The following is a 24,271-nucleotide window of genomic DNA, read 5'->3' on the forward strand; positions in this document are numbered from 1 at the left end:
CCACCGCGTCCCCGGCCGAAAGCGTCACCAACGCCCGGAGGAGCCGCGGGCCTGCGCGAGCACGGGGCTGCGCATGCTCGGTTCCCAGAGCGGGCCTAACTCCGGGAGCTGCGGCGGCGCGAGGTGCGGCCTTGGGGGCTGCGGGCGGCGGCCGGCAGGCAGGTGAGAAGGCCAGGGCCGCCGCGGGGAGCCGACTCTCTGCCCGGCTGCAGGGGGGCCGGGGCTCCTCGGTGCCTCGTCCTCGCTCGGAAAGGTCACTGAAGGAGACCGGGGGCGGGGCTGGGGGGCCGGCTCCTTAGAGACTGCGTTTAACCTGCAGCCTCGGCGCTGGGCGCTTGCTGCCGGGAGGAACGCGGAGGAGCGGGGGTGCTCCGAAGGTGTGCGCACAGCGCCGGGTGTGCACTCTCCTCCCTCGGATCCGCGCGGCCGCACCGAAACGTAGACGGAAAAGGCGCCCGAGGGAAGGCGCCGAATGCCCTGGCCCTGAGACCTGTGTCTGCCTGGAGAGCCGCCCTCTGACGGGAGCACTCCGCAGCGTGTGGCAGTACTAGCTCGGACGGCAGAAGCAGGACTTGGCGCTTTGGACATTCTGGGCCTGGAAACCTGTTGAGATGGAGGCCTCCTGAGGTCATATGCTTCTTCCTCCCATTCCAGAGCAGGCTCACATCCTGTTGGTGTTTCAGAGGCTCGCTCTACCCGCAGTTTCATTGATGCATTCATTAACACCGGCAGTTTATATTCATATTTGTCACACTGCCTAGTTGGCAGATACAGAAGTGGCCAACACAAGCATGGCCCTGATCACATTGACCTTATATTTAATAATGGGAGGGGCAACAGTCAACAAGTACATTGATAAATGAACAAGATGTTTCCAGATTGTCCTAGATGGGGTTCCCTGGGAAGCAGACCTAAGGAGATTTATGACCAGGACATTTATTAGTACTTTTTGGATCTTACCAAGGAAGAAAAGAGGTAGAATGGTGGGTAGAAAAAGTTGAGCTGCAGTATGGTCCCAAGGAGAGTATCTACCAAGTCTCACAGTAACTCTGAGAGTTGTCCTAAGTTGGAGGGAAGAATCAAGACTATATCCCTGCAGTGATCAGTTATTGGATACCCACTGTTCCCGAAAGACAGCATAACTTCAACTCTTCCCACAGTCAGTCCTGGGACTGACATCTGTCTGCACACTCCCCAGAGCTTGGATCAGACAGGAGTCTCCAGAAGTGCCTGTTTTTATATCTGATTTGTATTGAAGATATTGTACATACAATAAGAATAATTGCTGCCCTGTATTGAATGTTCACATATCAGATATTGGATAAACAATAAATATTTACGTAGGTAAGACCAAGACCAAGTGAAGTCGCTCAGTCGTGTACAACTCTTTGCGACCCCATGGACTGTAGCCTACCACGCTCCTCCATCCATGGGATTTTCCAGGCAAGAGTACTGGAGTGGGGTGCCATTTCCTTCTCCAGAGGATCTTCCTGACCCAGGGATCAAACCCTGGTCTTCATTGAAGGCGGATGCTTTACCGTCTGAGCCACAAGGGAAGTCCTAGGTAAATATATAGGAATTCTCATTATATAGCACCATGTTATGGACTATGAAATTGAGGCAAGAAATAAGTCTTTTGCTTAAGATCATACTTAGTGGGGGAGGTTAGAATTTGGTTTCCATCATTACTCAAAGCATCATTATGGATGATGGAACCCTCATATGGAACCCTCATATTTAATCACTTAGCACCATTAACTTCATTAATTGTTGTCAGAGAAACGAATATGAATTTATCACCCTGTCTTTGCTGTTTTGCTTTGTCCTTGAGTTTCCTTCTTTCCTTCATGATGAACTTTCCTGGCCCTCACTTTTGGAGCCTGTTAACCTTTTCTATGGGAGAAGGCAGTGGCACCCCACTCCAGTACTCTTGCCTGGAAAATCCCATGGGCGGAGGAGCCTGGTAGGCTGCAGTCCATGGGGTCACTAGGAGTCAGACACGACTGAGCGACTTCACTTTCACTTTTCACTTTGATGCATTGGAGAAGGAAATGGCAACCCACTCCAGTGTTCTTGCCTGGAGAATCCCAGGGACGGGGGAGCCTGGTGGGCTACTGTCTATGGGGTCTCGCAGAGTCGGACATGACTGAAGCGACTTAGCAGCAACCTTTTCTATAACATCCTGAAATCTAGTAACAGAGTCCAGCATGAGTGCCAGGTGTGTGATAACTGCACAACAACCTTGTGATATGGCTGTCAGTGTTACTCTCATTTTATGGATGATGTACATTGTGAGGTTAAGGAATCATCCAGGGTCACAGCCAGCTGTACTGTAATAAGGCAGAGATGCAAAGCCCAGGCAATAGGATTCCACAGCTTGTCCACTTAATCACTACACAACAGTGCATTCTTACTAAGACGATGTATTGTGCTTTACCTTGTGGAAACTGGTAGGCAGGAACTAGATCCTATCTTTTGTGCTGTACAAAGAAGTGTAGGTTTCACTTCTAGTCAAAAATGTCATTGAAGGCTTCTGAGCAACACAACTGTATCTGTTGTTGTTTTCACCAAGATAGCAGTGTTAAGAGGGTAGAGAGTGGAATAGTGGTTTTCAGATTTAAGCTTCAGAATTACCTAAAGAATTTGTTGAAACACAGATTACTGAATCCCAGTATAGAGTTCTGATTCAGTCGCTCCGGAGCAGCCCAAGAGTTTACATTTCTGATAAATTCCCAGGTGATGCTACTGCCAGTGGTGAAGGAACCACACTGAGAACCATTGGACTAGAAGCAAGTGAGGTAATGAGGGTCTGGACTATGGCGGTAGGGAGAAATTGTGCAAAAGAAATGTCAGGTCAAATGGAGAATTGGGTGACTGACTTGATGGGGAGTTTAAGAAACAGCAGAATCCACCGTATTTAGATTTTCTAGTTGAACAGTGAGGTAGATAATTTCTTTATTTAAAAAAAAAAAAGCAGGAAGTAGAGGAGAAACAGCAATTTGGGAAGGAAAGAGGATTCATTTTTATATGAGATGAGTTTAGACACTTGTGGGGAACAGCAGCATGGGACATGTGGGACTAAGCTGGAAATGAAGGCATGGGAGTCACAAAGCTAAAGTAGAAGCTTTGGTTGTGAATGAGGACACCCAGGAAATGAACAGAGGGAGAAGACAGCCAAGGACAGAGCTTTGAGAAGGGTGAACAGGTGGATGGAGACCAAGGAACCATTAAAGGAGACCGAGAAGGATCAGACTAGCCTCAGGTACTTAAAGAGTTTCAAGAACTCATCAAAAGTGCTGTAGAGAGATTATAGGGAGAGATTCGTGATCCTTATAGTCAAAGCGGTTTCCATGGAGAGTGGAACAAAAGCAAATTACTTGGGTGTGAAGATGGAAGTGGGAATTAGCTTTGCTGCTGCTAAGTCGCTTCAGTCGTGTCCGACTCTGTGCGACCCATAAACGGCAGCCACCAGGCTCCACCGTCCCTGGGATTCTCCAGGCAAGAACATTGGAGTGGGTTGCCATTTCCTTCTCCAATGCATGAAAGTGAAAAGTGAAAGTGAAGTCGCTCAGTCATGTCTGACTCTTAGCGACCCCATGGACTGCAGCCTACCAGGCTCCTCTGTCCATGAGATTTTCCAGGCAAGAGTATTGGAGTGGGGTGCCATTGCCTTCTCCTGGGAATTGGCTCTAGAAATGTGTTATTTGAAAGGAATCAGTGTCTAGTACCTAGAAGGAAGGGCCAGTAAAGGGTAGTGGCTTTAGGGAATTTGCTTTTGGTCCTTTTCAGTGGAGAAAAACAGTTTTGCCAAGGAGGAAGACCAGTTCCAAGTGGGAGATAGAAAGTAGAAGTTGGGGGGGGGGGGTGATGGAGTTGGGACCCTGAAGACACAGTGGCAGGTGGGACTGACTGACCAGAAGTGTCTGGTCCTCCTCCGAGACAGTGAGGAAGGACGTGAAAATGGGAGCTGAGACGGAAGTTTTACCACATGGGAGCGGGAAGCAGAGGGGCTCAGACCCAGTAGCCACAGTGTCCTCTGGCCAGTAGGTTATCTGAAGAAACCAAGTTAGAGAGTAAAATAGAAATCTCAGAAATGGTGAGGACAGAAACCAGCCCTTTTGAGATTCAGATCTGACCAGGGGAACATAAAGGCATTGCTGCAGCACTAAGAGCCCACTCCACTGTCTTCAGTAACTCCCCACCAGCTTCCATGTCAAATGGCAGGTGTAAAGATGGTGAAAGGGACTGGAAAGATTCTCAGACAACCCTAAGTTTTATAACGACTTTCCACACTTTTCTGATAAGCCACAGCCTGCCAGAAAGCTGATCGTCTTTTCCTTGTTAGTTGCTACTTATTCACTTGCTGTTCAAATTTTAGGTTGTGGACAGTTAAAAGCTCCCATATAAAACTTGTGATGCTTCCAGTATACTACTTATTTATAAAGACACTGAATTCACAGTAATGGAGTAGAGGATATCAGAGATCGTAAAATGCTTATGCCTTTACCATGCTCTGCGCCTGGTCCTGACCCGCTCCAGACCAGGCTGTGCTGGTCAGCTGATTCTGACCAGTTACTGCCTACTGGTCAAGGTAGGGGAAAGATTTTGCAGAAAGGAAACTTAGAGCTCAGGTTCAGCAGTACATATACTAAAATTGGAACGATACAGAGAAGATTAGCATGGCCCCTGTGCAAGGATGATAGGCAAATTCATGAAGCGTTCCATTATTTTTTCGTAAGCCTGGTGGCTCAGACAGTAAAGAATCTGCCTGCGGTGAGGGAGACTCGGGTTTGATCCCTGGGTCAGGTGGGGAATATCGCCTGGAGAAGGGAATGGCAACCCACTCCACTGTTCTTGCCTGGAGAATTCCATGGACAGAAGACCCTGGCAGGCTACTATCCGTGGGGTCACAAATAGTCGGGACAGGACTAAGCCACTAAGACACATGGTCCACTCAGTTAATCAAGGATTGACAGTAATTTTTTTGTTGTCTGTGTTTTGACAAGACAAAGTTCAGCAAAGCTGTTATTTTAGGTGATGTAGTTAGAAAAGGGGGAAAAGAAAAATAAATTATTGTTCTGTTTGGCATACCAGTCAGTTCAATAGGCCTGAAGACACCATGCAGTCCTTTCTAACGTGTACACAAAATTGCCAAAATGTGAACTGTTGTATTAAAATTGAGGATAAAAAGAACTACTTTCAGGGTCAGTAATTAGATTTCAGAAATGAGGAATTCACAGATACTTAAAATCAACATTTGTCACGCCAGAAGAAAAGGCATTATACAATTCCAATAAATTTAATGAAATATCGCAGCCACAAGAGCTGGGTTAATTAACTGTTCAACTTTCCATTTAGTGTTCTCTTCATGTTTAAATTACATTCAATAATTTTTAAAAATGTTTTAAACATTTTTTTTTTTTTCAAATTTAAACGGAGCCAAATGAAGACGTAAGAATCTGCCTTACACTGTGTTCAAGAGGCCAGCAGATGGCGCCCCGCAAGCCCAATAGGCAGAATGAGAGCCTTCCCCGCATTGCCTGCATCCGGGTTATTGTAGGCCTAATGGATAGCGAAACGCGGTGGTTTTAACTGCGTGCATACAAGAGTAATCTGATAGCCAGGGCCAGGTTGTTTAGAATTAAGTGCTTTTTTTGCCCTTCACGTTACTGATCAGTTCTATGCAGTCAAAAAGATTATGATATTTTAGTGGGGCAGAGATGTAACCAGTTTTTCTCCATTCTGCTCATTAATTTCTCACTATTTATTCAGCACTAAGAACTGAGCTAAAAAAAAAAAAAAATAGCGGCTAAAATTAGCTCCACTCATCCATTACTAGATCATGGGTGTGTGTTTAGAGGATATGGGCTTGTTTGCCCTCTCATTTTGGACCAAGTGGCACAAGACCTGTTAACCTCTAATGTATCCCGCTGTGAGAATAAAGACATGCCAGGTGTAATACACTGGGGAACCTGACCTCAGCGACCCGCACAGCTATTCAGCAGTGCCCAGAATGTTCTTGGCACACATCATTATGCACTGGCAATTCTGATTGACTCTTGCCAAAGCTGAGATACTAATACTCAACTTTTGAAAATTGCCATTAAGAATACCAGCCTAGACTTTAGGACTCCAAACTCCAAGACGTGTGCCATATTAACTGACAATAATTTTAGAATCATTTACTGTTTCCTCATATATAAACTGGTCTCATAAAATTGCTATGGAAACAAATAGAAAAAATAGGAAACTTTTTGAATAATACAAAGTATTTGTTTTGGAAAGAAGGATATAAGAAAGCATCTGTGTCAATGGTGTATAAACATTTTCTATACTTAACAGAGGCATTTCAATGGATAAAACTGTAAATATCTACTTTCTGTTTACTAATGTAAAATTTACTAATCTCTTTTCCTTTTTCTTAGTTTCCTCCATCTTTGCAAAAGAGCCCTACACCTTCTGCTTTCATTTGCTTTTCTTAGGAGCGTGTTTAGAGAGGACCCAGGAAAGATACGGGCAGTGGCAGGTTGACTGGAGGAGGGTAAGGAGAGGGAAGACGTCTTCTTGCTGTGGTCTGTGTCACTGATTTAGTCCAAGCAAACTTGAAACGCTCTGTGAATGAAGAAGCACTAACTCATTTTAGAAGCCAGCCTATTTTTGCCTGGCAAATGTGATCATTTTGAGCATATTCTTGAGAAAATCTTGCTTCAGACTTAGGAATCTCTTCTGTCCATAAAATAGTTCCACACCACTTGGAATAACTCTTTGCCAAATGTTTTGAGGGAAGGGCCATCTCAAGAAAAGCTGTATCCAGCTTTGTTTTCCATCCCCAATTTGGAACTCCCTGTCTCCCTGCTGTTCAGCACTGTGAACCTTTATAAAAGTCAAAGTTTTAAAAACCTTCTTGTTAAATTCATTTGAAAAATGAGTTAATTGTTAGGAATTCTAGTAAGACTTTGATTATCCTGAGAAGCAGCATAGAGAGGCTATAGCATGGACTCTGGAGGATTTACAAGAGTACTCAGCATGTTTAGCAATAAAACTGAAAAAAATCTCAGATTCCTATCAATCAGTGATCTGTTAAATTAGGATATCGCCATAAAAGCTATATAACTACTAAAAATCATAATGAAGATTTATATTATTGGAGGGAGAAGAGATTACAAAGAGAGAGTGTATATTGCAGTCATATTTTTGTTAAAACCAAAAAGATTACAGATTTTTTTAGCTTTCTTATTACTGTATTTTCTAACTTTAAAAAGTAAGCCTGTGTTATAGTTTTTAGAAAAGGGCAGTGATACTAAGTTTCATTTTGAAAATATTCCACAAAAAGACTTTAGAAGAAAAAAATGGATTAAATCAAATTGTATACCCCTAGTATATTTGATTGTATTTAAAAGCCCCACACGGAGAAAGCAATGGCACCCCACTCCAGTATTCTTGCTTGGAAAATCCCATGGACGGAGGAGCCTGTTAGGCTGCAATCAATGGGGTCGCTAAGAGTCGGACACGACTGAGCGACTTCACTTTCACTTTTCACTTTCATGCATTGGAGAAGGAAATGGCAACCCACTCCAGTGTTCTTGCCTGGAGAATCCCAGGGACGGTGGAGCCTGGTGGGCTGCCGTCTATGGGGTCGCACAGAGTTGGACACGACTGAAGTGACTTAGCATAGCAAAAGCCCCACAAGAAGATACGAGAAAAATAAGGAACACATTACTTCACTAACTACTTTGTTGTCTTTTTCTTACAACTAGCAAGGAGCCTTATTTAGTAAAGTCTAACGTGTCTGCCCTGGTATGTGATTTATACAAGCGACAGTATATATAAAATGCTGGAAAGACGCTAAGTAAAAGAAACGAAGTAGGTGAAGATTGCTGTGCCATTGTGAGTCTATCTTACTTGCTGGAGATGGTGTGATACTCAGCGTGTTTATGTGGATTTAAATGTGAAGACTCTAAAAGTACTTTGTAAAGTAAAATGCCCTGTCATTCTGATCTTTATCATCTTCCAAGCCTCACAAAGGACGACAGAATAATCACTGGAAGTCAGTTACCTGCTTTTTCACCTCCATTAGCCAAATCAATATATGAGACGCAGAGAATATGAGGAAATGGCTGCATGTAGGTGTTGAGCAAATATTAAAATTATTATATCAGGAAGTGCTGTTGCTGGGCCTCAGTGATCATTTGGCAAATAATGAGTTTTCAGCCAAAATAGATACTAATTGCAAGGCTGAACTAAACCTAAATCTAGAAAAAGATGCACTGATCCTTAATGCATCTTATTCTAGTGGAAAAGGATACTCGCCTGTTAAACACAATATAAACAGAATGGAGTACCTCCCTTGTCTTAACCCAGGGAAGACCCAAAGAGACGTTGAGTACAGGGAGCCACGTTGATCCTAATACGAGGGCTCCTAGCACATGACATTCCATACTGTGATCTGTTGTGCATGGAGGGAATAGTACCACAGTCCAGACATTGCTGTTACAGCTTGGACCTGGATTTATTCTGAAGTTTGGTTATTGAGTTATTCATCTCAGCTTTATTATTTTATTCTTTCATTCCAAACATGGAGAAGGAGAGCCTAGTGGGCTACAGCTCATGGGGTCACAAGAGTCAGACATGACTTAGCAACTAAACCACTACTACCCCCATTCCTAATGAGTCTTTTCTATAAGCTGTTTTCCTAAAAGTTCATAACTCACGAAAAAGTGACAAATATGATGATATGTTAGTGATCATGAGAAGTAAACAGGGGCAGAGGTGCTGTCTATGAAAAGTGCTGTGACTTGACAAGCTCATGTCAAAAGGGACAGAGTTGGAGATGCTTAAAGTCACCTTAAGTATTGAGACTGGATGTGAAAGGACAGTATATCCTGATCCTTTAATTGAAGGTATTTTGTGGACAAAAATGCCACCTGTCAACACAGACCATTGACTTTGGCACAGCCTCAAGTCCCTCCTTCCATCTCAGAAGTAAGTCTTCAAGCTCTTCCCTCATTATTCCTGATCACCCAGGGCCTCCCTCAGAGGTTTTATTGTTCCTCAAATCTCAAATGCCCCAAAGGCTTTTGCACAGTGGGCTCCACAAAGAAATGTAATCATGATACAGTTATTTGTGATTGACTTTCTCCAAAGATTAGAACATGAGTTTGTCAATAAAAGGTATGGTCCTAAAGGTTGCAAAAAAGCATATAGAATGCCAAAGCCCTTGAGGGAAGAGAGAGGGCTAAAAATACTTGAAGTTACAAAGCAGGCCATGATTTCTCTAGCAATTTGTTTAAGTTAGCAAAAAAGTCCTTATGAAATGTGAATTTGTACTTCGAGGAGAAATCGTTTCTAATGCTGGGAATAATATATGTACATAGGCATAACTCTAAGCATTGTTTATTTTTAATATGTACATACAGAACACAGTTCAGATATGTAGCTCATTAGTCCTATATTTTAATCTTGCCTTAAAAGGGAAGGTATAAATAAAAATTATGTTCAGACATTTTTCTAAACACATTCACACAAAATTACCATAAGTGATTTCATAATGGAACTCACATATATGCCACTGAACCTAATTCTTAACAGTCCTTATTGTCCTTCATTGCCCAGAAGGGAGCTTGGAGAGCGGGTCCATTCAGAGCATTATGAGTGTATAAGCTCATCACTAAAGCCTAGTGAGCTCCCTTGAGTAAAAAAGTGTAAGAAGTCTTGAGAGGTCATCTAGACTTACAACCCCAAACCCAAGAGATCATCAGAAACAGACCTCCTGGGCCACATTTCATGCTTTCCAGAACAGACAGAGCAAAAAAACTGTTCTTAATACTATGGAGCTTTGAAACTGCAGACAAGTTCCTAGCCCTAGTTTCTTCAAGTAAACTTTGTTGACAATAACCCTTAGCAGTTCAGTTCAGTCACTCAGCCGTGTCTGACTCTTTGTGACCCCATGGACTGCAGCACGCCAGGCCTCCCTGTCCATCACCAACTCCCAGAGTTTACTCAGACTCATGTCCAGTGAGTTGGTGATGCCATCCAACCATCTCATCCTCTGTCGTCCCCTTCTCCTGCTTTCAATCTTTCCCAGGGTCTTTTCCAGTGAGTCAGTTCTTCGCATCAGGTGGCCGAAGTATTGGAGTTTCAGCTTCAACATCAGTCCTTCCAATGAATATTCAGGACTGATTTCCTTTACGATTGACTGGTTTGATCTCCTTGCAGTCCAAGGGACTCTCAAGAGTCTTCTCCAACACCACAGTTCAAAAGCATCAATTCTTCAGCACTCAGCTTTCTTTATAGTCCAGCTCTCACGTCCATACATGACTACTGGAAAAACCATAGCTTTGACTAAACGGACCTTTTTTGGCAAAGTAATGTCTCTGCTTTTTAATATGCTGTCTAGTTCGGTCATAACTTTTCTAAGGAGTAAGCGTCTTTTAATTTTATGGCTGCAGTCACCATCTACAGAGATGTTGGAGCCCCCCAAAAAAAGTCAACCACTGTTTCCACTGTTTCCCCATCTATTTGCCATGAAGTGATGGGACCAGATACTATGATCTTTGTTTTCTGAATATTGAGTTTTAAGCCAACTTTTTCACTCTCCTCTTTTACTTTCATCAAGAGGCTCTTTAGTTCTTCTTCACTAACTGCCATAAGGGTGGTATCATCTGCATATCTGAGATTATTCTTATTTCTCCTGGCAATTTTGATTCCAGCTTGTGCTTCATCCAGCCCAGCGTTTCTCATGATGTACTCTGCATGTAAATAAAATAAGCAGGGTAACAATAAACAGCCTTGAGGTACTCCTTTCCCGATTTGGAGCCAGTCAGCTGTTCCATGTCCAGTTCTTAACTGTTGCTTCCTGACCTGCATATAGGTTTCTCAAGAGGCAGGTCAGGTGGTCTGGTATTCCCATCTCTTTAAGAATTTTCCACAGTTTGTTGTGATCTACACAGTCAAAGGCTTTGGCATAGTCAGTAAAGCAGAAATAACCCTTACAGGATATAGTTAGTGATAAGGGTAAACACTCTAAATGCAGAGGCTCAGCACAGAAATGTGGAGATGGCATTCACAGAGTTCAAGCCAAAAGTCTTCTGCTACAATTGGGAACAATGCTTGACAACATTTCAGTGGAAAGATCATCACTCACATCCTATCAGAATGCAGAATCTGAATTCTCACTGCATATTTAAGGATTGCCATTTGGTTCTTCTGTTAAAATTGTGACTAAATAGATTTAACTTGTTGTGGGTCAGAGAAATTAATTATATAAAGACAATAACATTGATGCATGAGTGTTCCCAAAGTTTCCAGCAGCTTTCCCAGCAGGTGATGTTGCTCCTTCATAATTGCTGACTAAACTTTTAGTGTTGTCCTGTATGTTTCCAAGCCTGATCTCCTGCTATCCCTGTAAGTCTGCAACTTACCTCTTTTTGTTAAATAACATTGCAATGTATTGTACTTAGAAACTTTTTAACAGGTAGCTTTTATTAGAGGGCAGTATTTTGCTTGTGCTTTAGAGGTGTAATTTTAGAGGGATTTTTTTTTTTTTAATTTTGTTTTTAACTGTCAACCTTTTCTTAGGTACACTGATGCTGAAGTACTATGGGCTTTCAGAACTTCTGGAAAGACTACAAAGTTCTGGTTGTTATGGTACCTCTGATTGGGTTCATACATTTGGGGTGGCACAGGATCAAAAGCAGCCCTGTTTTCCAAATTCCTAGTAAGGACAACCTCTCTGAACCAGACAGTCTGGCACTTACAAGTCCTAAGAAGAACCACCTCCCAGGGAAGTAGCAGGCTTGCAAGTTTCAGGTGAGTTTGATTTACCCCCTCAAAATGCATTTATATAGGAAAAGCAAAATATAGGCTTTGTTTTCCTTTGTTGTTGTTTAGCAGCTAAGTCATGTCTAACTCTTTGCAACCCCCCATGGGCTGTTGCCCACTAGGCTCCTCTGACCATGGAATTTTCCATGCAAGAATACTGGAGTGGGTTGCCATTTCCTTCTCCAGGGGATCTTCCCAACACAAAGATCAAACCTGCATCTCCTGCATTGTAGGCTGATTCTTTACCACTGAGCCACCAGGGAAGCCCTTGTTTCCCTTCATCAGTTTTTATAATAACAAGTTAATGCTCTAGTAGCAATGAGAGTTTTTGCTCTTGATGAATTCAGAAGTTGGCATAAATTTGAATTATCACAGTCATTATCATCAATATTCTTTTTAATGCTTAAATTGTCCCATCTTAGATTCCCTCCAAATTCCCCCTGGCTATCTGTTTTATATATGGTGATGTATATGTCTCCATGTTCTTCTCTCAGTTTGTTGTACCCTCTTCTTCCCCCGCTGTGTCCAGTGTCTGTTCTCTATGTGTCCCTCTCCATTGCTGTGCTGCAAATAGGTTCATTAATACCATCTTTCTAGATTCCCTACACATGCGTTAATGTACAATATTTGTCTTTCTCTTTCCAGCTAACTTCACTCAGTTCAACAGGCTCTAGGTTCATCCACCTCATTAAGACTAACTCAAATGTGTTAATGTTTTATAGCTGAGTAATATTCCATTGTATATATGTACTATAAGTTCTTTATCCATTCATCTGTCAATGGACATCTAAGTTGCTTCCACGTCCTAGCTGTTGTAAAAAGTGCTGCAACGGACATGGGTACACATATCTCTTCCAGTTACAATTTTCTCAGTAGTGGGGTTGTTGGGTCACATGGTAGTTCTATTCCTAGTTTTTTAAGACATCTCCATACTGGTCTCCATAGTTGCTCTATCAATTTACATTCCCACCAACAGTGCAAGAGGGTTCCCTTTGCTCCACATCCTCTCCAGCATTTGTTGTTTGTAGACTTTTTCGTGATGGCCATTTTGACCAGTGTGAGGTGACACCCTTTACAGCTTTGATTTGCATTTCTCTAGCGATGAGCAGTGTTGCTCATCTTTTCATTGTTTGTCGGCCATCTTTATGTCCTCTTTGGAGAAATGTCTGTTTAGGTCTTCTGCCCACCTTTTGATTGGGTTGTTTGTTTTTCTGGCGTTGAGCTGCATGGGCTGCTGTATATTTTGTAGATTAATCCTTTGTCAGTTGTTTCCTGTGTCATTTTTTAATAACTATTACTTTTTGACAGGAAAAGTCCCTAGCTTATCTCATTTATTTCTTGCCTCAGCCATTTCTCCAAAGAACCCTGATTCCTTTTAGGAAAAAATTTTACCTGTTTATATTTCTTTAGATCATATTTTATAGCTCTGAATTGAGAATACAGTCATGGAAGTTTTAGTATTATTAATATTTAATTGTTATCCATCACTGCAAAAAGACCATCTGCCAGGCCAGTGCATCCAGGAATAGTCAGGGCCATTCATGTGATGTTAACTTTAGGAATAATAGGTCACATTGTTAGGAAGAAAGAAATAACTGAATTGGCACTTCCAAACCTATTCTATAAGCCAGCCCTGTGTTTTATGTCCCCCATTTTCTCAGTTGAACCTTATTTTGTCTAGAGAAAGACATAGGACCATGAGTCAGCAGTTTTGACATCCTGAAAATGATTTGGCGGTCACCAACACTTTCTTCCTTTCTCATAAAGATACTAGCCAAAAGATGTGGTTACTGGTCCAACTACCACAAGACGTGAGAGGGGCCAACTTAGCCCCTTTTGAAAAGTCGCATGTCACTATTATGTATTGAAAAGTAACCAGGTAAATCACTTTATTGGTCACAGTCTGTTAAGATTTGTGGTTTCTGTGGTTTGTGTGGGTGTTGTAATATGCAAATTTACATATGGAAGTCACTTCACTAAGCTTGCATTTAAATGTATTTCACAGATTTTGCTGAATCTAAAATAAGCTTTGAAATAATATTTAAGTTATTTGGCTCTTTCTCATATGAGATGAACAGAAACTTTTTTTCCTTGTGCTGTAAAAAGACACAACTATAGCTTTATCATTGCAGTGAGAAAGCTGGCCATCCTTGCTTTCACTTTATTTGGGCCCAGTTGCCATGGTTACAGCCCTGTAACTAAATTGGGAGGTGTGATAACCAAAATAACACTTTGCATAACATTCCTTTGTTCTCTTCACATCTTTGCACGTCTTCAGATCACCTTCCTGGTCTGTATAGTACTGTGCCATAGTCTACTCTGGGCAGGACTGTAGTCTGAGTAGTTCAGTTAGTTTTATTTATGCTAAACACGGTCCACGTGGTTAGCAGGGTTAGTATATTCATGAAAATAACCGGTAATTGGTTGAACCTTTACCTTCAAAGCACCAAACCTCAACAGATCTCCACACATTATTATAGTATCAGAAGTTTACGCCTCCGGCTCCCTTCTTCCAGCCTCATTAAGGAAACTAGTACAAGTGCGGGCACACCTGGTAAACGGCAGCATTGTACATTATTTACCCTCTTTGAGGCCAGATTGCCAATCCAGTCCTGTCTTTCTCCTTGTCATCCAGCACATTCCCTGGCTTTTGTATTTATTGTCATAGCTGTAGTTTGGGAGTGGATTAGTTGTAAGATATCAACACTGAGTATCATTAACTGATAGGGTAAAACTACATAGGATTGCTCTGACTTTAGCCAGATATTTTAAACATGGTTTTTTCTTTGGTAAATGTGTTGTACACATTTGTCCAGCTAGATGTAGACTAGATAGTGTACATTAGATCGTGTCTATATTAGGAATCCTGACGGTTATCTCATTTTCATAATTATTTACAAATAGGATTTGATACAAATGCACTTATATTCAGACCTAAGGTTTCCAAGCAAACCAAAGTTAGAGAAAAAAATATCGCTAGATCTTGATGCAAGAGAATAAAAACATTTGAGACCTCGAGACCAGATTCTATGAGTTTTACTATATATATATACACATATATACACACACCATTTTCTAGAACCATATCATATTAAAAAACTGTGTACTATAAGCTTCCTGACTTTGTTGTGCATTCCAGAATTATTAAAATACCAGTACTTTTCCTTGTAGAGATTCATTGAAGAATAAAGAAATGGATGTTTTTAGTCTTAAGTTTCTCATTTTCTGGAGATTTGTACCTGTGGGTGGTTCCTTTTTCTAAAGAAGGAGCAGAGCATTAAAATTAATTACTAAGCTTCAATTATAAAATGTTTTGGGGTTACTTCTCTAAAATATTTTTTATTTTTATTTCTTGTAGAAAGAAGCAGCTCTGAGTCAGAGCTTGAGCTAGAAAGAAGAGATGAAAAATAGCAGTTGGATCAGAAAGAACTGGCTTCTTGTAGCTGTGGTTTCCTTCATAGGTGTCCATCTTGGAACGTATTTTATACAGAGGGCTGCAAAACAGTCTGTAAAGTCTCAGCCTGAAGGCAAACAAAAGAATTTGAATAATGAAGTAAAATAAATATTTGGAATTACTAAAATGTCATTATATCGATCCTTATGTGCCGATTCGCTTCATAAGCATGGAGCTCAGTATTTAATTTTAGAGCCACAATGCTGTAAATCCTAACTCTTGATTCCTAAAAGATAATCTTGTTAAATGTTAAAACCCACGACAATACAATGAATAGAAAACTCTGGTCAACAAAATAAAAACTTTCTTCACAAATTACCTTGCAGTAACATGTCTCGTTTAGAAGCTAAAAAGCCCTCTATCTGCAGAAGTGACCCCCTGACGGGCGAGCGTGCCAGGGCCAGCCTGGCGGCCTTGAAGGGCCTCGTCACGTCGTGCTACGGCCCAGCGGGCAGGCTGAAGCAGCTGCACAACGGCCGGGGCGGCTCCGTGGTCACCACGTCCCAGTCGGCCGCCCTCCTCGCCGGCCTGCCCGTCAGCCACCCCGTGTTAAAGGTCCTGACGGCCGCCGTGCGGAATCACGTGGCCTGCTTCAGCGATGGCGGCTTATTCACAGCCATTCTTTGCTGCAACCTTGTCGAAAATGTTCAGAGACTAGGCTTGGCACCCACCACGGTTATTAAGTTAAATAAGCATCTTTTGAGCCTCTGCACCAGTTACTTGAAATCTGAGGGCTGTGCTTGCCGAATCCCAGTCGACTTTAGTAGCACCCAGATCCTCCTGAGTTTGGTACGCAGCATACTAACAAGTAAACCTGCCTGCATGCTCATCGCAAAGGAAGTTGACCATATCAGTACTCTGATTCTGAGAGCCTTTCTGCTTACAATTCCAGAGAACGCCCAAGAGCACATCATTTTAGGAAAGAGTATAATTGTTCCTTTAAAAGGGCAAAGGGTTATAGATTCTGCTGTGTTACCTGGAATACTTATTGAAGTATCAGGAGTTCAATTGATGAAGATACTACCTATCAAAAAATCAGATTCCTTCAAGGTGGCCCTCTTTTGTGTGTCTTTATCCGGAGACCTTTCTGATACTGGAGAAGGAACACTGTTGGTCAGTTACGGAGTTTCTCTTGAAAATGCAGCTCTGGACCAGTTGTTTAACCTAGGAAAACAACTAGTTAGTGACCATGTAGATCTTGTCTTGTGTCAAAAAGTTATACACCCATCTTTGAAACAGTTTCTCAGAACTCATCATGTTATTGCTGTAGACAGAATTGGCGTGTCTCTGATGGAACCCCTGAGTAAAGTGACAGGTAAAAAGCACTCTCAGTTTTTGCCCTTTATAGTTAATAAATCACACTTCCCTTGAGCAAAGATATTCTTGGTGTGTGTTGTGTTAACATATTGAACAATTTGAAAAGCTGCCAACCTCACAGTGTGTGTGTGTGTATCATTTCTGGCAGCAAAGGTTGTTTCTGAAAAAGATCCTGTATTGTTCACTTATTAAAAATTGAGTGATGATGACTATTCTGTAGGTATTTTCCAGCCCCAAATGTACTGCAGAGTCTGCCATAATTTACAGCTATTAACCCCCAAACATTCAACAGATTATCGAGAAAGCTAACATTCTTACAGTCATATAAAGTCTCATAATCTAAACAGATTTCTTCTACTTGAGTTTTACAAAGCTCTTAAGTCACTTTGTGTTATCTAACTCCAACAATCAACTGTACTTCTGCCTAAATAGTGGTTTCTAATTAGGGTATGTGTGTGTATTATTAGGGTGTATGTTTGTTTAAAGCTAGCACATGATTAAATATCCCAGATATTTCCAGCTAGGCTCCTTGAGAGCTGGGGTTGCCTTTTACTTTTAGTGCTTAAAACAAGCTTGGTCCATAGTAGGGGTTCTAAAATGTTTGTTGAATTAACAATAATACATTTATTAACATATAAAATTATAACAGGCAAGAATTTCACTGTATTTTACAAACCTGGCAAATTGGAAACAGGTTGGTAGTCACCTAATAGAGACCAAGAGAAATGACAAGTTAGAGAGTTCCTGATTTGAGCCACTTGTCAATATCTCTTAACTGCATCATTTCATTTGGATAAATTTCAATTTATAAGTGGTTGGACTTAAGAGTTTAATAAATTTTGGTAAAACTGTTAAAGTTGACTATTTTTATAAGTCATCAGAGAAGAAGTGTGAGTGCCAGTATCGAATCCCTAGTATATCTGGACTATTGTCAGACGATCATCAGAGTGGAAATTGTTAAGAAATAATGGCAATCACTCTTTGGAACTCATTAGTGATGTTGTGGGTCAGACCCACATCCCTAAGTATTTACTGGCTTTTCATGAGCAGGTGATTTCAAGTTATGAATATTGAGTATTAAATACTATGATGTCAGTTTTTAAACTGAAGAATTTTTCCATTGAAATAGTGTAAGTGGGCATTTGGTTTCCACACCAGCCCACAACTGATTTTTATCCCACTGATAACTAGAGTGTTGTACAACATGAGCTGACCTATTTCACTTGCAAATGGATACAAAAAGTTAAGCGTTCTCCAAGTATTTGCTGCTGATTGGTTGGTTGCTTAGGAGTGTCATCGAGAGACTGCAGCACTACCAGTGGGTGCCTGGGATTGGGGAGAGTGTGAACTTCTTTTATAGACATGCTGTGCTCTGTTCCCCCACATAATTTCGGGTTTGATCCCTGGGTAGGAAAGGTTCCTTGGAGTCGGGAATGGCTACCAACTCCAGTATTCTTGCCTGGAGAATTCCATGGACAGAGGAGCCTGACAGGCTATAGTCCATGGGGTTGCAAAGACTTGGACACGACTGAGCAACCAACACTTTTACATAAAGCCAGAATTATAGTTCTGGATCTTGGGGACAGAAACTTTTTTGAGACAAAAGAGAAAGCGGGGAGAAAAACTCTTTATCAGGCCCCTGTGGCTCCATTAAACAATAGATGAAGTATGTTTGGGCCTAATCCATTTTATCTAGGTTGAAATTACCTCTCCCTCCTGCTTCAAACCTAATTCCTCTTTTTGGATAATTTAGGATGAGTAATGGGATTATTGTGCTTGGTAGACTGGTGGGTATGAGGCTTGTCATGGCTTACAAAACATTTTTAACTTTTGGTTTGATTTGTGAAATAGACATGATCACCCCCACTTTACTGTCCTATGGGGAAGCCCACCAAGAAGAGTTCAGTGATTTGCTCCACATCAGAGGCTGGGCAGCAGGAAAGCTGAGCCTTGCCTTACAAATTTTCTGTTGGTTCCACCATTGAAGTTGTACAAGATGTAGGGTTTGTTTCTTTTTCTTAAATTTTAGATCCCTCAAGTATTCCTTGTTCTTTGAGACTTCAGAAGTAAAGAAGAAAGGATATTCAAAGAAGTGAAATTGTTCATGAGCTGCAAGAATATTTAGACATTATTGTTTTAATTCCATTCGTTTGAGAGGAAACTGGCCCAAGGAGGTGCATTGCTGAATTATAGTTTTAATCTTAAGATTTAAACCATTGTTTAAACCATTGTTAAACCATTGTTACTTCTTAAAAGCTTGTTGCCATTTCTTATATAACTTAATTACATTTAGAGATTTTAGAAACCTTCAAGTCATCCTAACTTCTTCATTCATTTTTTTATTAATTTGTGTTTTGTAAAATTTTATTATTTTACCTATGCAGGAGGGAGGGGAAAATATAAAGAATAACAAAATGAAATAATAAGTTCACATACTTTATTTTGACATGCTTTAGGTAGTTGTTTACATACAAACAATTGTTTGGCAAAGAAAAAAAATCCTGTATGTTCACTAAATGGAGCCCCAAAGGAATTCAGTGATACAGCCCTCTGCATAGCTTAGTTTGTGAGTTTTAAGGTAAAAATAATAACACCTTTTAAAAATATCCTGTCTCCTCATTTCATCCTTATTTCAGATTAGTGTGGTTGTTAATTTGGGGTCTCTGATCCCTGAATGGGCTTCCAAGGTTCCTGGACTTCCTGAAAGAGTGCAGAATTGCTTCTAACAAATGTTCAAAGAAGTCTGTAAATCAAAAGAACCGCTGCTTTATTTGCACATCATTTGAATAATAGAATACTATTTATAGTTTAAGAAGATGCATCTTATTATTTCTTTATCCTATATTTCATATTTTAAATGCTGTGCTTTTGGGACTTTTATATTTGCTAGGAATGGATATTGTAATTTTAAATGATTGTAAGCTCCATGTTTATTCATCTATTTTGTGTTTTCTAAACTTTTTTAAAAAATAGGAACATGGCCTATTGGTTCCTTGGGCTCAATCTCCCCCAGTAGTTATGGAAGTGTAAAAGATTTGTGCATTGCAAAGTTTGGCTGCAAACATTTTTTTCATCTTATTCCTAACAAAACAACTATCTGTAGCCTGCTTCTCTGCAACAGAAATGACACAGCCTGGGATGAGCTGAAGGTAGGTAATAAATGTTGAATTCCTTATCTAGGGACTGGGGCAGGGATTAAAGAATCAGATAGGTACTATAATTTTTTTCACATCAGTCAGCTGTGCTTTTTTCACAACTTTCCTAGGTGGTGTAGAAAGCAAAAACAACCAAAATGTGAGAATTACAGTTATAAGTAAGCTGATTTATTTTCCTGTGGTATAGAAACTTGGCATATGTTGCCTCTTATTATTTCTAGTAATCTACAAGCAATGTAAAAGTCCTTGATGGGAAATTTTCTTAAGAAATTAATTTGAATTGTGTACTTGATGCTAATGTGTATGAATAACTCACTTAGAAATAGGTTCCCCAGTTATACCCATCATCCACTTCTTAACAGAGATGTTCACAAACAGCAATAACACATGCAGTTTTTATACAGTGAAAGTGATGCCCAATGGTACTGTCACAGACTGGCAGAATGGATACTCAAGGCTCTAGCCTGGTAAATATTCAAGGTCTGTGTGTTTTTATTGCTGCTGGATTGGATCATTTCCATAGCAGCTTGAAATAAATTCTATATAGCATTTATACAGCTAATTTATTTAGATGCAGGTATTTTTGTTAGAAATATTAGCACTCTGCTGATCCAGTTGTGTTTGTGAATCTCAATTTGAAGAGCTAAATGTATATGAAGGAGAATATTAATCCAGTCCATGAAAACAAACATCTGGCTAAAGTAGTCTTTCGTTTCTAATTTTTATTATTCCAAAATGTATTCATCACATGACAACCATGGTGACACTAGTTTTGTTCTTTTGCAATTAAAATCAGGCTCCTTGAGTCCACTGTCTAAGTTGCCTTGAAAACATGGCTCTATTTCCTCGTGTTTATGATGTCAACGTCAGATTCTGGTGATTGTTTCTTTTTTAGCTCACGTGTCAAACAGCACTGCATGCTTTGCAGTTAACAATCAAGGACCCGTATGTTTTGTTGGGAGGTGGCTGTACTGAAACTCATCTGGTGGCATATATCAGACACAAGGTAGGTTAGATAGTCCCTCCTAAATTATCTGAATTCTCAGCAACATGCATTTTATGAGATAATAAGATAATAATACTCTGGAGCCTTTAATGCTTAATTTCTCAGTAGTCTTGAAATCAATATTGTATTTAAAAACACTTGAGGAAAATAATACTTGAAAATATAAGCTCATATCTTTGTCACAATGATTATTAATCCAGCCTTTTAGCAGATGATCACATTCTTTGAGGACTGTCTAAATATACTGCCTGTTGAGCATTCTGGGTTTTTTTCTAGTTTCTTTTTTTTTTAACTTTTTAATTTTGTATTGGGGTATAGCCAATTAACAAACAACGTTGATGTAGTTTCAGGAGAACAGCAAAGGGACTCAGCTATACATATTCACGTATCTATTCTCCCCACCAAACCCCCTTCCCGTCCAGGCTGCCACATAACATTTATCAGGGTTCAATGTACTACGCAGCAGGTCCTTGTTGGTTGGTTATCCATTTAAAATATAGCAATGTGTATATGTCCATCTCAAGCTCCTAACTATCCCTTCCCACCACTACCACCAGCAACTGTAAGCTTGTTCTCAAAATCAGTGAGTCTGTTTCTGTTTTCTAAGCAAGTTCATTTGTACTGAATGAGTATTCTGTTGATGGGAGTTGTCATCCTAGAGATCTCCACTGCTAACATACAGTAATAATTGATATTCATGATGAAAGTGTTGAGATTCTACAAAAAAACTTCAGTACCTTCTGAATATTCCAGAAAAAGTTTCATTTATTAAAGCATCTAATTATTAGATTCTGTTATAATTTTAAATGGTATTCATTTATGATACATGTTAATTCTATTAAATAGAATTGTTTTTATTAATCTATGAGACTCCATATCCTAATAGTAGATAAATGTCACACATCATATTTCTTTTATTTCATTAACACTGACCTACTTTCTTTGAAAGTAGCTACAAAAAGGTATGTGTTTTCCAAGTGCTTGCAGTTGGTTCTTTGGTCAGTCAGGAGTGCAGAGTCTCTGGGATGCCTGGGATTGGTGAGTGTGTGAATGTTTTCCACAGACATGCCCAAATAACTTGCTTCCCCAGATAACTTAAAATCTGTATGAATATAAAGCTTCTTCATGAAAAGTTATCAGAATGTACATTATGAAAAACAAAACCATTGCCAATCTATTGATGCTGAAGAGACAATAATATAGTCTGCAAATGGAACTGAGTAGACTGGAAAAAGTCTTTTGGAGAAGGACAGTGTCTTGAGTAGGATTTTTGAGGAAACAATATAGCACTGAAAATGTGGGGAGGGGATGTGCAGTAGACATGATATCTGGTTCCAGTCTCCTGGGCAAAAGGAAAAAATGGTCATTGTTTTTGAGTAATTAAGATACAGATTTTTAACGATCATTCAGTGATGAGTTTGTTAAGTGTTACTTTTTCTCTCATGAAATTTCTAGAATAAACTTTTTAGAACGGTGGAAGAAAAGCAATTCAAAATTATATAACCTTGTCATTAATTAAAGAGAAGAATACTTATTTTTTAAACATTAAGGTGAAAATGATACATGTCCCTAGATGGTTTTTGTCTTAGTTATAACACATGTATTTGCATTTTAAACAAATCTCAAATGTTTACTGAGTATAAATAAGTACTTCGTTTGTGACTTCATTAGTCTTCACGAGCTTCCTTCTGGGTGTATGGAAGCCTGTGATTCACTTATTATGCCTTGTCCTTCGTGTTGTACAAAGGCACTACCGCTACTGGCAATCCTTCAGAACAAATTGATGGTGGGGTTAATTCTGAGTCATTCATTCTGATAAAATGACTGGTAGTGGAGAAGGAAATGGCAGCCCACTCCAGTGTTCTTGCCTGGAGAATCCCAGGGACGGGGGAGCCTGGTGGGCTGCCATCTGTGGGGTCTCACAGAGTCGGACACGACTGAAGCGACTTAGCAGTAGCAGTGGATGCTTTTACTGTAACAACCAGGTTAATGGATTAGCCTGGCCAGCTGGCCCATCCCTGCCCATTAGCCTTGTGCCAACCCCCAAGTACTGTATGACTAAGCGTTTGATCAAGTATTTTTCAGAAACATTTTTGGTTTTGTTACTCTCTAGACCCGTAATGAGCCAGAAAGCATTCTTCGAGATGAGAGATGCTCTCAGACAGAACTCCAGCTGATCACTGAAGCATTCTGCAGCGCACTTGAATCTCTCGCTGGCTCTCTAGAGCACGACGGAGGTGAAATTCTTACCGATAGCAAATACGGACACTTCTGGTCGATTCAGGCCAATTTGCCTTCTGCTGTGAACTGGCCAGATTTGCCTTCCAGATGTGGCTGTGGACTCTACAGCAGCCAGGAAGAACTCAGCTGGTCCTTCCTAAGAAGTGCTCGTCATCCCTTCCCACCGCAAACCTGCCTTTCCCGTGAAGCCACAGGCTCGGCCGACACCCTGACCTTGGACTGCTTTACTGCGAAGCTTAGTGGCCTGCAGGTGGCTGTGGAGACTGCCAGTTTGATTTTGGATCTTTCATGTGTCATTGAAGATACAAACTGATGTAATGTTATCTTACAAAATGAAAAACGAGTGACGTGTCAATAAAGAAAAGCATTGAGTTTATATGTTCTCTCTGAAAGGCCTGTTCTCCATATTGAGATTGATGATTCATAAAATCATAGATTTACTTATTTAAGGAAAAAAGAATTGATTCTTGAATAGAAATACTATAGAATAATAAAAATATGAAGCATTGTTGAAAATATGGTAATTATGTCAGTGAGTTCATAGGTACCGCTGTAGATTGTTATAAGTTTCTGTTCTCGTTATTTTGACGTCATTCTAAGAGCATACAGAAATTTTAAAACATCCTAGTCTATGTTCTTGCTTGGATATACTTTTATAGATATTTTTTACTTAGTAGTAATTACATATTTTTAAAGTATAAAGCTAGATTCCGAAGTATCACAAAGCATCTGATACAGACTGTTCATTCAAAAGAAGTGTTCAAACTGCACATTCAGTAAAATTTCCAGGTTCTTTATCTGAGACTGTATCATTCAGTAATTGGGTAATTGATGTAGAAGCTGCTCTACCTGCAATTGCTAGTTTGTATTATTGTTCTTCATTTCTGTTATTCTGAGGAAATGTGTAATCAAGAAAAAAATAGACTTTATATAGTAACTTCCCTGACAGCTCAGTTGGTAAAGAATCTGCCTGCAATGCAAGAGACCCTGGTTTGATTCCTGGGTTGGGTAGATCCCCTGGAGAAGAGATAAACTACCCACCCCAGTATTTTCGGGCTTCCCTTGTGGCTCAGCTGATAAGGAATCTGCTTGCAATGTGGGAAACCTGGATTCGATCCCTGGGTTGGGAAGATCCCCCAGAGAAGGGAAAGGCTACCCCCTCCAGTATTCTGGCTTGGAGAATTCCATGGACTGTATAGTCCATGGGGTCACAAAGAGTCATACATGACTGAGCAACTTTCACTTTCATACTTTTTCATTTTAAACAGCATAAAGAAG

The 24,271-nt window shown here is 40.4% G+C and overlaps 3 protein-coding genes and 1 non-coding gene across 26 annotated transcripts; all 4 read left to right on the plus strand.

The window, feature by feature from the left end:
• The first annotated feature begins 79 nt into the window (after positions 1-79).
• Positions 80-15,592, plus strand: LOC147361294 (uncharacterized). Of its 6 annotated transcripts, XM_086335083.1 has the most exons (5): positions 80-162; positions 2,737-2,798; positions 6,483-6,541; positions 11,578-11,808; positions 15,179-15,401. In XM_086335083.1, the coding sequence occupies exon 4, from the start codon at positions 11,599-11,601 to the stop codon at positions 11,788-11,790; it is 192 nt and encodes a 63-aa protein (XP_086191209.1). In that variant the 5' UTR covers positions 80-162; positions 2,737-2,798; positions 6,483-6,541; positions 11,578-11,598; the 3' UTR covers positions 11,791-11,808; positions 15,179-15,401. The 6 variants fall into 6 exon arrangements, 5 of the variants coding, with proteins under 5 accessions (XP_086191209.1, XP_086191210.1, XP_086191207.1 ...); XR_015140018.1 differs by lacking the exons at positions 2,737-2,798; positions 6,483-6,541 and adding an exon at positions 13,588-13,699 and having other exon boundaries at positions 15,179-15,592; XM_086335084.1 differs by lacking the exon at positions 6,483-6,541.
• LOC147361295 (uncharacterized) lies at positions 80-15,592 on the plus strand. 2 transcript variants are annotated; one of them, XM_086335085.1, is made up of 4 exons: positions 80-162; positions 11,578-11,808; positions 13,588-13,699; positions 15,179-15,592. In XM_086335085.1, exon 4 carries the CDS (start codon positions 15,221-15,223, stop codon positions 15,380-15,382), a length of 162 nt encoding a protein of 53 aa, XP_086191211.1. In that variant the 5' UTR covers positions 80-162; positions 11,578-11,808; positions 13,588-13,699; positions 15,179-15,220; the 3' UTR covers positions 15,383-15,592. The 2 variants fall into 2 exon arrangements, with proteins under 2 accessions (XP_086191211.1, XP_086191212.1); XM_086335086.1 differs by lacking the exons at positions 11,578-11,808; positions 13,588-13,699.
• Positions 80-23,369, plus strand: MKKS (MKKS centrosomal shuttling protein). 17 transcript variants are annotated; one of them, XM_086335059.1, is made up of 9 exons: positions 80-162; positions 1,345-1,564; positions 6,426-6,541; positions 11,578-11,808; positions 13,588-13,699; positions 15,179-16,589; positions 19,565-19,740; positions 20,642-20,752; positions 22,866-23,369. In XM_086335059.1, the coding sequence occupies exons 6-9, from the start codon at positions 15,605-15,607 to the stop codon at positions 23,304-23,306; spliced, it is 1,713 nt and encodes a 570-aa protein (XP_086191185.1). In that variant the 5' UTR covers positions 80-162; positions 1,345-1,564; positions 6,426-6,541; positions 11,578-11,808; positions 13,588-13,699; positions 15,179-15,604; the 3' UTR covers positions 23,307-23,369. The 17 variants fall into 17 exon arrangements, with proteins under 17 accessions (XP_086191185.1, XP_086191184.1, XP_086191187.1 ...); XM_086335058.1 differs by lacking the exon at positions 1,345-1,564 and adding an exon at positions 2,737-2,798; XM_086335061.1 differs by lacking the exon at positions 1,345-1,564 and adding an exon at positions 2,737-2,798 and having other exon boundaries at positions 6,483-6,541.
• On the plus strand, positions 4,624-4,731 carry LOC147361296 (U6 spliceosomal RNA). The gene has a single exon (XR_015140077.1). It is a non-coding gene; the product is annotated as a U6 spliceosomal RNA (small nuclear RNA).
• Positions 23,370-24,271: the final 902 nt, after the last annotated feature.

Source organism: Bos grunniens, chromosome 13, assembly GCF_055505025.1.
Source record: "Bos grunniens cultivar Pamir isolate PY7600 chromosome 13, Bosgru_T2T1.0, whole genome shotgun sequence".
NCBI classification, from domain to species: Eukaryota; Metazoa; Chordata; class Mammalia; order Artiodactyla; family Bovidae; genus Bos; species Bos grunniens.

What these genes read in the sequence shown, in the direction of transcription:
- LOC147361294 (XM_086335083.1), top strand. Translation starts at nt 11,599, where the DNA reads ATGGGCTTTCAGAACTTCTGGAAAGACTACAAAGTTCTGGTTGTTATG.
- LOC147361295 (XM_086335085.1), top strand. Translation starts at nt 15,221, where the DNA reads ATGAAAAATAGCAGTTGGATCAGAAAGAACTGGCTTCTTGTAGCTGTG.
- MKKS (XM_086335059.1), top strand. Translation starts at nt 15,605, where the DNA reads ATGTCTCGTTTAGAAGCTAAAAAGCCCTCTATCTGCAGAAGTGACCCC. An exon ending in ACCCCTGAGTAAAGTGACAG is followed by an intron (nt 16,590 to 19,564) that starts GTAAAAAGCACT and finishes TTTAAAAAATAG; the next exon opens with GAACATGGCCTATTGGTTCC. An exon ending in CAGCCTGGGATGAGCTGAAG is followed by an intron (nt 19,741 to 20,641) that starts GTAGGTAATAAA and finishes TTTCTTTTTTAG; the next exon opens with CTCACGTGTCAAACAGCACT.